This window comes from Pithys albifrons, chromosome 8 (assembly GCF_047495875.1).
Source record: "Pithys albifrons albifrons isolate INPA30051 chromosome 8, PitAlb_v1, whole genome shotgun sequence".
Taxonomy (NCBI): Eukaryota; Metazoa; Chordata; class Aves; order Passeriformes; family Thamnophilidae; genus Pithys; species Pithys albifrons.
This window is the reverse complement of record NC_092465.1, coordinates 10,609,892-10,623,532: the sequence shown is the minus strand read 5'-3', so window position 1 is coordinate 10,623,532 and position 13,641 is coordinate 10,609,892. Positions and strand designations below refer to the sequence as shown.

The 13,641-nt window shown below is 45.2% G+C and overlaps 1 protein-coding gene across 2 annotated transcripts in view; it reads left to right on the top strand.

Annotated features, from left to right (window-relative positions):
• KALRN (kalirin RhoGEF kinase) overlaps nucleotides 1-13,641 on the top strand; it is a 500,698-nt gene that overhangs the window by 153,744 nt on the left and 333,313 nt on the right. For both annotated transcript variants that reach the window (XM_071561941.1, XM_071561942.1), the window contains exon 3: nucleotides 8,596-8,670. In XM_071561941.1, the coding sequence (XP_071418042.1) occupies nucleotides 8,596-8,670 (75 nt within the window). The remainder of the gene's footprint in view (nucleotides 1-8,595; nucleotides 8,671-13,641) is intronic.

Sequence of the window (13,641 nt, the reverse complement as noted above, 5' to 3'; positions counted from 1 at the left end):
AGTGCTTTCTGCTGCCATTCTTGCCGCCATTCTTGCTGCCTTGGGTTTGCTGTTTTTTTCTGGAGATGTATCACCCAGAGACCTGGAACTGCCTTGCTTGGATGAACTGTGTCCTGCTCAGGGGTGGGGCCAGGCTCTGCCATCCCACCAGGGCTTTGGCTGCTCTCCCACATACACCTCTGCAGGGATGGTTTCTGCTTTTGTCTGCCCTGTTTCAAGAGCTTAGGGCATGGATCTTGCTTTATCCCTAACCAGGGAATTCATGCACAGGAAGGGAATGCTCCCCTTTGAATTGCGGATTTAGGTTTTCTTTTTCTTTCTTCTTTTTTTTTTTTTTTTAAATCAGCTTCCCAGGATGACACAATAGCTGCAAGCAGAAATCATAAGCCATGGCAGAAAGGAAAAGAGACCAAAGGAGATGAGCAAAGGCAGAAATGTATCCGGTCAGATGGGATTTGAGGCGAGGTGAGACAGGGGAAATGTAAGCCTAATTAATAGTGAGGGGCTGGTTTTTAAATGTTGGATGAGCCACAGTCAGAAATGGCTAATCTAAACCCTATACTGACACTCATACTAGACACAACCATCCTTCCTAGGCAGGGATTTTTCTGAAGGCATTGGGAACTTTGTCAGCCTGTGCATTTGTGCAGATGGGGCATGTTAAACTCTGTCAGAAAAGTGAAAAAGAGAAGTCTGCGTTAAAAGAGAAAATGTACTGAATGTTTTTAAACATGAAGGAAAATGCAATTGCTTTGTTTGTTTGGGATTTTTTTTTTCGGGAAGTCACAGGCTTTGGGACAAGGATCTCAATTGGCCTCTAATTAAAGTTGCTTTCTTACTGTCTGGCATGAAATCCCCCTGAGAGGCAGATGTTTGCAAAGCACACTTGGGGCACTGGCATATGGTTCCTTTGTCAGGCTGGCGTTTCAGCAAAGTGTCTCCTCAATGTTGTACATAATTAGATATTTTACTTTATTTTTTGTCCTGGAGAAGTTACTGGTGGCTGGGGACCTCCAGGATGTGAGTGGGAGGCTTTCTGGGAGACGGCTGGGAAACCCTGAGCACGTCACTGATGCGTGACAGGTGCTGGCAGATGCCCTTTTGCAGGTTTTTGGAAAAAGCCTGTTGACTAAACCAATGCCAGTTAAAGGAAGTTATTCTAACCTACAGAATTTAACAGAGGATGAGACCCTGGGTACTCAGCTTCTACAGCTTCACAGGGGCCCTACATCCTTCCTACAGGAATCCATCAGCAGTTCTAAACTTTTTATGGGATTATAAAATTCTGAGGAATGTTTCCATAAGGAACCCAATTGTAACTGAGAGGGGAGCAAAATGAAAAGAAAATATTCATGCGTGCTAGGTCTGGGTAGAAACCATGGCCTTGTTTAAAATGTGACTTCAGATTACAAATGGCCCATAGCTGTTTATTGACACCATAAAACACTGTTGCGTCTGGGTGGTCACTGATGTGTTGAGAAATGTGTAGATTGCAAGTCACTTAATGAGTGAAAGCTCAAGGTGCTGAATATACTTATTTCCCTGTGGGGCAGCATATCTATCCCTTGTCCACTTAAGAAATAAAACACAGGATTTTGTGTCAGATGACCTAATTTTTCCAATTCTCCCAACGTCTCCCTTTTCTTCCCAAAAAGCCCTTTCTGTGATCACCAGAGCAAGTCTTTCCTACTGGCAGTGCCTCATTTTTACATGTCTATAAAAGTGCTCTGCAACAGTTCCCTGCCTCAGAGAGGGCTTTTGAGACAGAATTAATTCATGTTTGTAAGGTGCTTTTGAGGTCTGTGAACCTGACTGTGCTTTACTAATGTGGGCAGTCATTATTTCTGTTCTGTAGAGAGGGAAACCAGGATCTGGTGTGGTTAAAACAGCTTGTTCAGGATCATAAAGCAGTTTAGGAGCAGAACCACAAATAGAGCCAAGTCTTTTGACTTGGCTATCCACAGGGCTACCTGTAACATCTAATTATTTTTCTAAGGGTAGGAACTGAAAGATCTCAGCCTGATTCCAAAGTCCTCATGAAAATAAAAGGGAAATGTGTAAAAGATTGACTCACAGTCATTGCATTCTCTTAGCATCTCTATTAGTGTATGTTTAAAAAGAAATGAATAAAATCCCCCATGGACGAGGTTGAAGCAGAGCCTTGGCCGCAGATTTTGCATAAATTCAGAATCCTTCTGATGCTTTGAATGGTTTTGTGCCATCTATGAAAAGGCAATGCCTGGCTGTTGGCTTAGGTGGGATGCAGGGGGTGTGGTGGTTTAGGCTTCAGATGCTGAACAGGCTTATGAGAGGCCACACGTGCACAGGGGCTGATGAATTTGCATGCTCGCTGTGAGCGGCTGTGTCTTTCTTGAGGCCTTGCCTATTCTTTGGCGAGCTTTCAAGCTGAGGCTACTGTTTAAATGTGTGGACATTCAAAGGCTGTGCTGGGAGCCTCAGCGCTGCCAAGTACCTCGTGGAAGGAATAACAATCTCAGCAATTAGCAAGGTCCCCCAAACCCCAGCCCTGCCTCTCTTGGTGGTACAGGCAGGGGAGGGGAGGGGGCTGTGCTGGCAGTGCCTGTCCCTGTGTGGGGATTCAAGCAGTGGGAAATCAGAGGATCCAACCTGTCTGTGTAGAGCAGGCAGAAAAGCAGCTGGAGCTCTGACATGTGTTGGCAAAACCTGGAAGCAGAGGTAGCCTGTAGTACTGCCACCTGATAGCTGTGACCAGGAGGATATTTCAGTGGGCAGTAGTGGTGTATAATTAATAAAAAGAAGGACAGAATAAGGAAGCATAGAGAAAAAAATATTAGTCATGGACTGAGCCTAAGTATTACACATAAGCCAAATATTCATCTTTTCATTTTAAAATAAATGCAGCAATGTAATGCATATGACTTTTGTCTCAACTGGGATAAAGAGTGTGGCATGTAGTGCAGGGGGATTAGTCTTCTGTGCAGACCATCTGATGGGTGTCCATGGCTCTTGCAACTTGTGAAGCTGTGGCACAGGTCTGTGGGTCGGTCTGCACCCTGGATCTGGAGGCTTTAGAAAGTGAACGGAGGATGAAGGGGCACAGCTGCCATCCTTGCCCCGGGGCTGTGGTACTAATCTAACCTGCCTTTACCCCCTGTCCCTGCCACTCTCTGACCTGCAGTCCTAAATGCTTCCTGTGAGACCAGGTATTACCTTTTATTGGTTATTAAGGAGAAGTGTATGGCTCTGGGTTAATCTTCAATAATAGTTCATAATGATATTTACAGTTTGATGTTGTATTTTTTTCTGTCTGGTGCTGCCTTTAGATTCCATTCAATCCAATCCTTCCTTCCTTCCTTCCTCTGTGAGCTCAAAACCAGCTCTTCTGCTGCCTGTGGCGGGCGAGCATGGCAGGAGAGCCTCATGGGCTCCTGGGGGCTCAGGGGCACTAAATTGCTCTTTCTTTGCATCAGGGATCAGGCTGTTGTCCGCAGAAGAGCGATCGGCAGATGCGGAGTGTCCAGCCCCATTTATCTCTGCCAGATGGTGCTAAAATACTAGTCCAGAGCACATGTTGCTTCCATTCAACTAAATGCTGTGCCATGCTGTGGCCTCTCTGCCTCTGAACCAATGAGCCTCAGCCAGCAAAATCCCAGTGGCAAAGGCCCCGGCAGCCCTTGGCTAAGCCCCTCTGCATGGCTTGTGGAAAATCAGAGAAATCGAACTGGGAAGGCTCACAGCCCTGCAGGGAGAGACAATAGCCTGCAGAAAGGGGAGGAAGGGGTTAAAAGAGGGTTTAGCACACACGAAAAGTAAATACTTGAGGCAGAAATGCAGAAGGAAAGAATAATGGAGAGAGAAGGGCAGGAGGAGGAAGCCAGAAGTGTAAAGAGAAGAAAAAGGAGGATTATATTCTGCCAGAAAACAAAGGGATGTTTGTATGAGAAAAGGATTGGGGAAGCATTGGGGAAATGAGGGTTCAACTCTGCACAAACTTTCTGTCTGACACTGGACAAGTCAATCTCTTTGTCTCAGTTTGCAAAGACTACAGTGGGAATAATAAAATCTCCTTTGTTTTGCCTCTCTCTGCTCACATCAGACATCCCTTCTGTTTGTATGTTGTAGAAAGCCAAGATGCCACCATACTGCAAACATGAGTAAAATCCACTGAGACTTTGAGATAAAAAAAAGAGAGGCAGGAAGGCAAATAAGTTATGATAAACCTGAAGGATAAGTGCCCCAGAAACTGGGATGGTGGTGGTGATGCTATAGAAATACAGGAATGGCCTTTACTGAGGGAAAAAGAAAGAAACAATACAGACCAGATTAATCCTACTGTTGCATCCTGGACTCCAGTGGAGTTCCTCGAGGGATGGGTTTAGCCCAAGGAGTTCAGTTTTGTTTGGTTAAAGAAACTTTGTGCCAAAGTTTTTAAATAGTCAAGTCTGTTCTGAGAACTATGAGAATGTGGGATGCCTTTCCTGAAACATTGCTTGGGACTTGGGATGAACAACTCCTGCTGAAGGCATCAGGAGCCAAGTGATTAAGCCCCATGCAGTGCTCTGACAGGAGGCCTTCTTCTTGCCTACGCATACTTTTTTTAAGTATAGAAAGTATTTCCATATTTCCAGCAGCTGATCTTTATTTGAAGCCAAGAGTTGCATTTTTCAGACTAGAACTGAAGCTTTTCTAGGAAAAGCCACTCTGGAGCAAACCATTGCTCCATCTAGCCCAAGACTGTGTCTCCAACAGAGGCCCTGCACTCTACTAAGAGAAAGCAATCTGAAAGCTCACAGAGGTCTCTCCAGGGATAATTTGTATTTTGCTCCAAGAGTTAGAGCTTGGCTTTCACTTCAAAGTCTGTAGGCTTACATTCTTTTCAAAACTCCTGCTTATTTTATTAATCTTCAAGTTCCCTGAAGATTGTTTGCAGATCTCCAACCTGTTTGGGAAGCTCCTTGAGCTGCTGACCTCTCCAGCAGCAGTGAGTTCCCCGGGACAGCAGAGGCTTGTACAGGGGAAAAGGGAATTTTCTCAGTTTCAGGATTGCTGTATTTAATGTGAAGCATACCTTAAGCTCTTGGCCTCACCCATGTGGCTTCTCATTTCAGCATCTCTTCTAAAACGGTGAGTGCTTCTGCCACCCAGGGAATCCCTGCTGGGGGATGGACTGTGCACGTGCGGTGCTGCTCTGCCCTCAAACGTGTGTCAGCCATGCTGAGGATCCACTCTTTCAATATTTCAGTGCTTCCAGGCTTGCAAGGACATGCTATTCTGTTGGCTGCTCCAGCTGGCATGGTGTGCTTTTTTTTCATGTCACTGGACTAATAAAAGTTTGTGGCCATGCATCGTGTCCCTGCTATGTGGATGGCACACAAAGCCAGAGCATTATGGGGGTGTGAGGGGCTGCAGGGTGACTGGGACACAGCGCTGTGCTCTCTGTGTCTCAGTTTTAGTAAAAAGGCGATCACAATGTTGGCAGACCCTGGTGAGACCTGCAGGTAGAGAGCAAGAGGGGCACTGTTGTGTAGTTCCATGCTTATGAGGATGGTGAACCAGCAAACCAATGCTTGGACAGTGGGGAGGATGCCTCAGTGTTCAGCCTGCCCTTCCTTCACCCTTCTGTCCTTCTCTGTCCATCTGCTGCAGAAGGGCTTGGGTCTTAGAGGGGTAGCAGGGAGGTGTGGGACAGGGTAAAATGTACAGCCTTTGTGTACATGGAGCTCTGCGGCAGAAATCAGATGGTGCTGTGCAGGCATGGCCTTGGAACCCAGCACACAAACAAACAAAACAAATGTATTAGAAACAGCTGGGGATAGGATGAAAATAAGCATTATTAAGGATATGCTTATAATAACTTATGAGCTGAGGAATGCATCATTGCTATGCTGGACCCTTCTGGAGGCAGATTTATTGTTGATTTTCGAGTCCTTATTGGATCCATTGCTTTTTCCCATTTATGTATATCTTCCCCCAGCCCTTGCTGGAAAACCTGACAGCATGAGCAGAGGTGAAGCCTCCAACACAAAGGTTTTGTCAGGAACCAGAACGACCTCTGAAAGCAGTGGCTGTGGCCTCATCTGTGGGCCATGAGCTGCCACTTGGCTGAGCACGTTCATCATCCAGAGTGAGGGCATTGCTTTAGGCATTGATCCTCATCCTGAAGGAAGTTTTGCAGATCTCAGGGGTTTTTGTTTGTTCCCAGGCTGTAAGATGGACTCACAGTTTTCTAATTAGTGTCTGACTTTTCCTGGGCAATACTGAGAAAGGGGAATGTACCTACTGGCAGGACTGTCCACTTTGAAGTCTTTTCTTGCCTCTCCTGTGCATAGTGAGGCCATCAGTGCTGTTAGCAGGGAGCCCCTTGCCTGCAGCCTGCCCTGCTACAGCTTGGGAGGTGACCATCTTTTAAAGTCATACATTCCTCTCCTGGCCTCCGTACATATTACCTTTATGATTTGTAGCCCTTTCTTGTAGAACCGTGTCTGAAATTGGCCTTCAGCCCTCACTATAGTGGGCTCTTGCTAAGAAGTCTTTGTTGTGGGCTTTGCATACACCCATTGACTTTTTTTAGCAATGTTCACTAAGACCTCAATTGTATGGTGTCTGTTGCACAGTTAAGTGCCTGAGAATTGACTTTGCACTTTCCCTGACAAATTTAACAAATATTGGCCAAAACTCAACTTGCAGATAGTGCTGATCATGCAGCTGAATAAATTTGGCCCACTTGAGTGTCTTCAACCCTCCATGATGTGTGTAGCACATTGGCTGTTCTCGTTTGCTTCACAGCTGGATGAGATACTTATATAGAAAGCTGCTTATATTCCAAATGTTGCCTGTGGCTGAGCAGTTCCTACCTTTGATGTGAGAGCTAGTCACAGCCAAGGATCTGGGAAGTTATTCTTGTTAAGTGGATAAATTAATAGCAAAGTCTTGTATATTTAACAGAGAGTGCACAAAGCCCTGCTTACTTGAGCACAGAAAGACTTCAGCAACCAGGACTCTTTTCCTTGGTCCCAAAATGCTTTACTGATACAATGCACTCTTTAAGGATCCCTCAGGACTGTGTTCCAGTCCCTGTTCCTATTGCAGTTACATTGGTCTTGGCCTTGCATTAAATTACTGACTCCTTTGTCTGCTAATTTTCACTACCTGTAGGCTTAGCTGGTGAGTTTGTGCATCTTCTAGAGCTCAGTGGCACAGAGGTGGCACCTGAGGGCATGTGGAGACATAGAGAGGTAGCTGTAGCCTTTGGTCACTGGTGAGGGACATGTTTACACGTAGAAGACAGTCTTGTTGCACAATCTGACTGTGAATGGCAAATGCTGCCATTCAACCATAAAAATACTTACACTTGTATTTCATCTGCAGGTGAAAAGGGATTGAACCACTGTATTTGTTGCAGGCTGCATGTTGGAAGCAATAGGTGACAATAGGGAGGGGGTGCTTTTATCCCCAGTCCCACCTTCAGACCCAAATGCTCAGGTAACATCTGCTGTGTTCAGCAAGGAGGGTGTGATGGCTGCAGCAACATTGCCCTGTTTCTAGAAAGCTGCTTAGTGAGAAGACTTTCTTTCCCTGGTACCATCTCAGAAGAGGTGCCTGCCTGTGAAAGGCAAAAAGTAAAATACAGGGTTTCAAGCGTGTTAAATTCTTTGGTGAGTCGGAATAGATTTAAGGCCATATGGAAGACCACTTGTCATGATGGATATTCACTGCACAGTGATGGATGACTTATTTTTCAGAGCAACTGCAAAGATGTCCTTCCAACCCACCTTTTGTTTTGTAATTTCACTGATGGAATAGCAGTGTCCGGCTTGCTCTGGGGTCATCCATTACTGCTGGTCTTTTGCAAAGCAGAACGATGCTGCTGGTGCCCAAAACTATCAGCAGTTCTTTTCCCAAGGCTTATAGGAGAGTAAAAATCCATGATTTCTTTGGTGAAATTTTTAGGAGACATGAGATAATTTGGCACTGCAGGGAAGGTCAATGGCCTGTGCGGGTATACTTAACATGAGTTACATGAGGATGTGTTGTAGCTTCAAACCACTCCTTACCCAGGGAAAACTTGTCAGGAACAGGAACATGTCCACCCTCTGCCCATGATCCCCACCTGGAGCCATTCCATCTCCAGCTGTGCTGTGTGCAGCAGAAACAGGGAAAGGGGGAAAGTCCATTTTAAAGCCAACCCCTGTGCAAATCTGTCTCAAGGGATGATTCTAAATGGGTATATATGTGCTGTAATGTTTCCTGCAATTTTTCTTGAACTGTGTTGAGAACAGTGAAGGGAGAAGGCTCCTGGCTGGGCATCTCCAGGCTTGATTGTATGGTCTCTGAAAAAGGCAGAGGGGATAAATTTGATTACTTGGTGGAAAATTTCCTTTCAGAACTTCTGAAGGATAGAGTGATGAGCTGATTTTCTGTAATTTTTTTTACAAACATAACTCTTGATATTAATGCCATTTGGGTCAGCCATTTGGGTCTGTTTGTTTGTGCTTTTGTGTGATTTATAGACTTTCTCCAGTCTGATTTTGAGAAACATGGCATGTCTATGAAGCTGGGAGCAAGGACATCGTCTCTTCTAACATGGCTTTCCTGTTTTCCTCTGTTTTGCAGGTTCCTTTCGAAACGATGGTTTAAAAGCTGCTGATGTCCTTCCTATACTGAAGGAGAAAGTGGCCTTTGTGTCAGGTGAGCACATTTTTCTTGGTCCCTCCAGCCCACCATGGGCACTGTCTGCCTCATCCTGGTCCTTATGGCGTTGCAGAGTCATAAGGGGTCAGTTCCATGTTTGGACTTGGTAGTGTACTTAAATTAGCTTTTCTGCTAAGAAAAGGGCTGTATGTGGAACAGGGATATCCAGAGCATTGGAAACTGGCCCATGTTGATTTTCTTCATATCCTGAGAAACAGGTATTTGGGTCTCACAGGTAGGATGAAATGCAGCTTCTCAGCTCCAGCCTAGACATGGCTGTCTCAGCATTCAAGACAGTTCAGGAGTCCTGCTTTGGTTCAAGGTCAGTGAATAGCATTAATTCTCATTTGTAGGAAGCACTCCAACCATAAATCACTGGTGTTTCATTTACAATACCAATCAACTTGCAGTTAAACGTACCATTGATGCTGCATTTACATAATAGCTCAGATGCTCAAAGTTCTCCTGCCATCCTGTACAAAGATTTACAGCCTTCATTCAGGAGGCAAATCTCGAGGACATGGGGGTGGATGAGGACTAGACAATATGGAAAAGGCTTTGAGAATAGCTTGGATGATAATGTTTCTGGCATGAATTACAACTCGTCAGTGAGAGGGGGAAGAGAAAGTCTGAAGCGATCATAATCTTGCACGAAGTCACTCAAATTGGCAGCATAAACCCAGGGTATTTCCTGTGGCAGCGTTTCTATGATTGCAAACCACTCAGGCTGCTTGCAATGAAAAAACCTGCACTGAGAATAGTCAGCTCCCCTTGTTTGCAGTCTTTGCTTTTCCTTCATCTCTACAGCAATGCTGACTTCAGAAGGAGGAGAGGAGCAGTGAGGCTGTTTGGTGCTCAGACTCTTCCTCCCTGGCTCTCTGCCCAGGTGTGGAGTTGGGCCCATGAGGATGGGGCTCATCACCCTGCTGAGCTATGGAGATGCTGTCCAGGCAGGAAAAGCTCTTGCCTTGACTAATGGTTGGCATGAGATGTCTTCCCATGCAGCAACAGTTAAATGGTCCAGGGATCAGGAGTCCAGCAGTGCCTTGGGCTATTTCTGGCCCTATAAATGCTAAATCTATATCTTCTCATCAACAACATGAAAATCCAGGAGTTTGAGGGAAGTTTCTGAGACACCAAAAGCCTCATGTGGAAACCCAAAACTATCCCAACAGCACTCACATATAGAAGTACTTTATCTTGAACTGAAATCTCATTCTGAATGTCCTGAAATGCTTTACACGGTTGTTGGCTTTCACTGCTCCAAAGAGGGAAACATACTCATAAAAACACAGTGTACCTGTGCACTTGTTTGTGACCCAAAAGCTGAACTGGGTGCTCTGGGGAAGTGAAGGGCAGGGATTTATGCAGGGACTGTACTGCAATTTAGTTCTTGGCTCCTGCTGTTGCTTTGCATGGAAATGACTGCAGGATCACTTGGTAATTCATATAATATTTAATAACAACAACCTGTCTGGATTGTTTATACAGCCCCTTGGACTGATGGTGCCTGTGTTCAGCTCTGAGCCAGAGGGTCTCACACCAAATCATCAGCTCATTAGACACTGTCCTGGGCCAAGCTTGAGTTTGGGTGGGGAGTGGTGTTAAATAAGCAGCTCCAACACGATCCCCCAGGGTTTCACACCATGATCAGCTGCAGGCAGGGTACAGCTCGCTCCTTATAGACTCACCAGCCTCCAGACTTGGATCTGCTCAAAATGTGCTGTTCCTGACACAGTTAGATGTCCTAGGATTTACACCTCCTCTTCGTGGTCTCCAAATGCAATGAATACAGGCAACAATTGCCAGAGGCCTTTGCAGGCAGAATGCTCTGGGCTGCTGCTGTCCCACTGCAACAGCCCCAACATCACCTTCCAGCCCAGAGTGTAAGTACTGCCCAGTCTTCCCCTGGGTTGTTGTGAAAAAGGAGATTAAGGAACAGATTTGAGCATTTCAGCTGACAATTGGGTCAATTAATTTGGATTCTTTTTAATTAAATTTACTCTACTTTGTAGAGTATGCTTTGAGCACAGAAGAAGAAATGTTTGATAAAATAGAAAAATCAAATAGCTGGACTTTGCAAGATTAAAAAAAATGTTCTGTAGTTAGCACAGACTCTGAGAGCACATTGTGTTTCAATCAGTCTTCCTTGAGGAAAAGGAGTTTTATTGTGTCTTCTTCAGAGTTTAATGCTACAGTTAATTTTAACAGTAACAGTAAGCAAAGTTGTCCAGCGGGTTCTCCTTACACCAGCAGAATTTATCAGCGTGCACAAAACCTCCCAGCTGAACATCTCAGTGACACAGCTTATTTCTTTTTCCATCAGCTGTGGCTCGCCAGCTTGTTTCTTAGTCCATGATTCCACAGGAAAATTGCAGAGAGCACACAAGACCCCTCAGGAAGGGACTACACCAGGCTTTGTGTTTCAGTGTGGTGGATGCTCCACGCTTGGACCCTGCAGAGCAACAGGGCAGAACAGGCAGGGAAGGGAGAGCAGCTGCCGCCTGCTGCAAGGCAGGCACAGCCGGACCTGCCTGCACAGCCGTGTCAGCTCAGAGGAGCACTCAGGCTTTCACAAGGGCACTTAATTTCAGAGTTGACATACAGCTCTAACTAGCTGGGCATGGATTCATCCAGCTTAAATGCTGTCTGGGGCTCTGTGCCTGGCACTTCCCCTCGGCTGACTCAGCTGGCAGTGAGCAGCAGGCACGGGGCTCTGCATCTGCATCCCTGCGCCATGGGAGAGTTGAGAAGTGGTGGATAATATCGAGATTTTCTCCTGGAACTGGTTCTTGATTTCTTCCAGTGATCTCATGTATGGGCTAGACTGAACCCAAAGTTCATGTGTGTGTCTAAACAGCACCCAAAAATCTCATTATGTAGCTGATGCTCTGAGCGATGGACGGAGCAGTTGTGTGTGCAGCACATCCTGGCCATCACTGTCTGATTGCTTCCATTGCTGACCTCCTGCAAGCAGATTAAGCAGGAGGTTGGCAGTGGGGAGGGTTTGGCCACCTGCTTGTTCTCTAAACCCTAATAAAATCTTGGCTTTGCCTTGGTGGTTCACTGTGTTGCTTCCAGCAATGGAAAGGCTTTGGAACCCTGAGAGAGTGAGTTACCGGCTAGAGACTGATTTTTATATTCTGAGAAGGAGATGAACACCAAAGAGAGGAAATAAAACAGGTTGTAGATTATTTTAGGGGTTTTTTTTGAGTGAGAGGTGGTGAAATATTTTGGAAACTGGTCATACAGTCTTTCTTGGGAAACGTAGACACTGTTTTAGGAGAGTGGTATAATTTGGGGTGTTGTTCAGCTGCTTGATTATATTTATAGGAGATTTCCTATTGATCAGTGCAATGCAGAAGGAAGCATTATGAGGCTCTCAGGAGAGGGAGGAGAATGTGTTACTGTGTTCCCTTCCTGACCCTGGAGCTTTTCATGCACTTAGGCTATAAAAAGCCTGTTGACTAATATCGTGGGTCTCGCTGAGAGCCTTTCCCCCCTTCCAGACAGAAGAGTTTCTCAGGATCCTTCCCAGTGCTTCTGCTCCCTGGAGGGCTCAGAAGAGCAGTGGTGTGTGGGCTCCCACCTGTCACCCAGGTACTGTCTGCTCATCTGCAAAGGCAGGAGCACAAAGAGGAGGCTGGCCGGGCTTGTGAGGGTGGTTGAGCACGGAGGAATCAACAGCACATGGCAGAAGGTGTAATGAGCCTGTGAGCTGCTGCAGCTGTGACAAGCAGAGCTCCCAACCCACGTGTTCCCCAAAGCAGGATGTTTTTCTGTGGACTTTGGGCAACAAAAGGCAGAGAGCAGGGAGAAGTGGATGTGGTAACAGCTCAGCCATGTCCACCCTTCAGAAGCCCAGTGTTCCCAGCCCATGTCTTGGGAGCAGCCTCGGAGCTGGGTCACAGGAACTCTGAACCTGGCAGAGAGCCTTGAGGAAAAAGAGAGAAAGATTTCCTGGAAGGCCTTTCAGAGGAGGAGTTTCAGTATAAATATATTGAATGCAGAGACAACTTTGAAGCTTTCCACCAAATTTAGGCCAGCAGGTTGAATCAAAGAGGAAAGCTCAGAGAGGGAGACACTGACCTTCCCAAAAACTTGTCCAAAGACACCACAGGACACTTGGACTCAGAGGTACCATATGTAGAGGTGTGCTGGGGTTTTTTTAATTTTTTCTGCAGTGGATGCACTTCAGTCATCATAGAAAGGGTTGAAATGAGACCCTGGTGCTTCTGGGCACTGGAAGAGTTCACATCCGGGTTCCAGGGGATCTCAAACTCTGATTTGTGGACACTGGAATTTGTATTGGATTGAGAATAAAATTAACCAAAATATTAAATCTTTGAATGATGTAAACATTTTGCATTTGCACAAAAAGTTTTGACTTAAATTAAAAGTTTCCATTCTCCTACTCCTCTCCAATGGAAATTTAAAATGAAACAACAACAATTCTTCTGTATTTTGTTACAGAGAAGTGTCTTCCATTTATACCATTTCTTATTACCATTGGTGTAGTTTGAAATCAATGGAAATTCCAAGAAAAGGAAATATGCTATCAAAAAAACATGTAATTGCTTGACTATTGAATTTTCCAGTGTTTTGGGCCATGATGCTTTCATCAAGAATTTACTGCTGCATTGATAGAGATTTTTCTTTGAAGAAGAAAACGAAAATGTTTAGCCTGTGAAATTTCCGTGTCTTTTGATGAGGTCTGAGCCTGCTGGGTTTTTTTGTTTGTTTCGCTGATTGGGCTTTTTTTTAATTTTTGTTTCATTTTTCATTTGTTTTTCAAGAGTGTTAGGTGACTTTTGAGGATAGAGAAGAGATTTTGCCTAAAGAGTCTGTTTAGATACCATCATAAGTCTTTAGAGTTAAAGCAGAAATCAAAATGTTTCCTGGGATTTCTGATTTCATTTACAGGTAATAAATACAGTGTGCAGAATCAGTTGCTGTGTATTTTTCTGT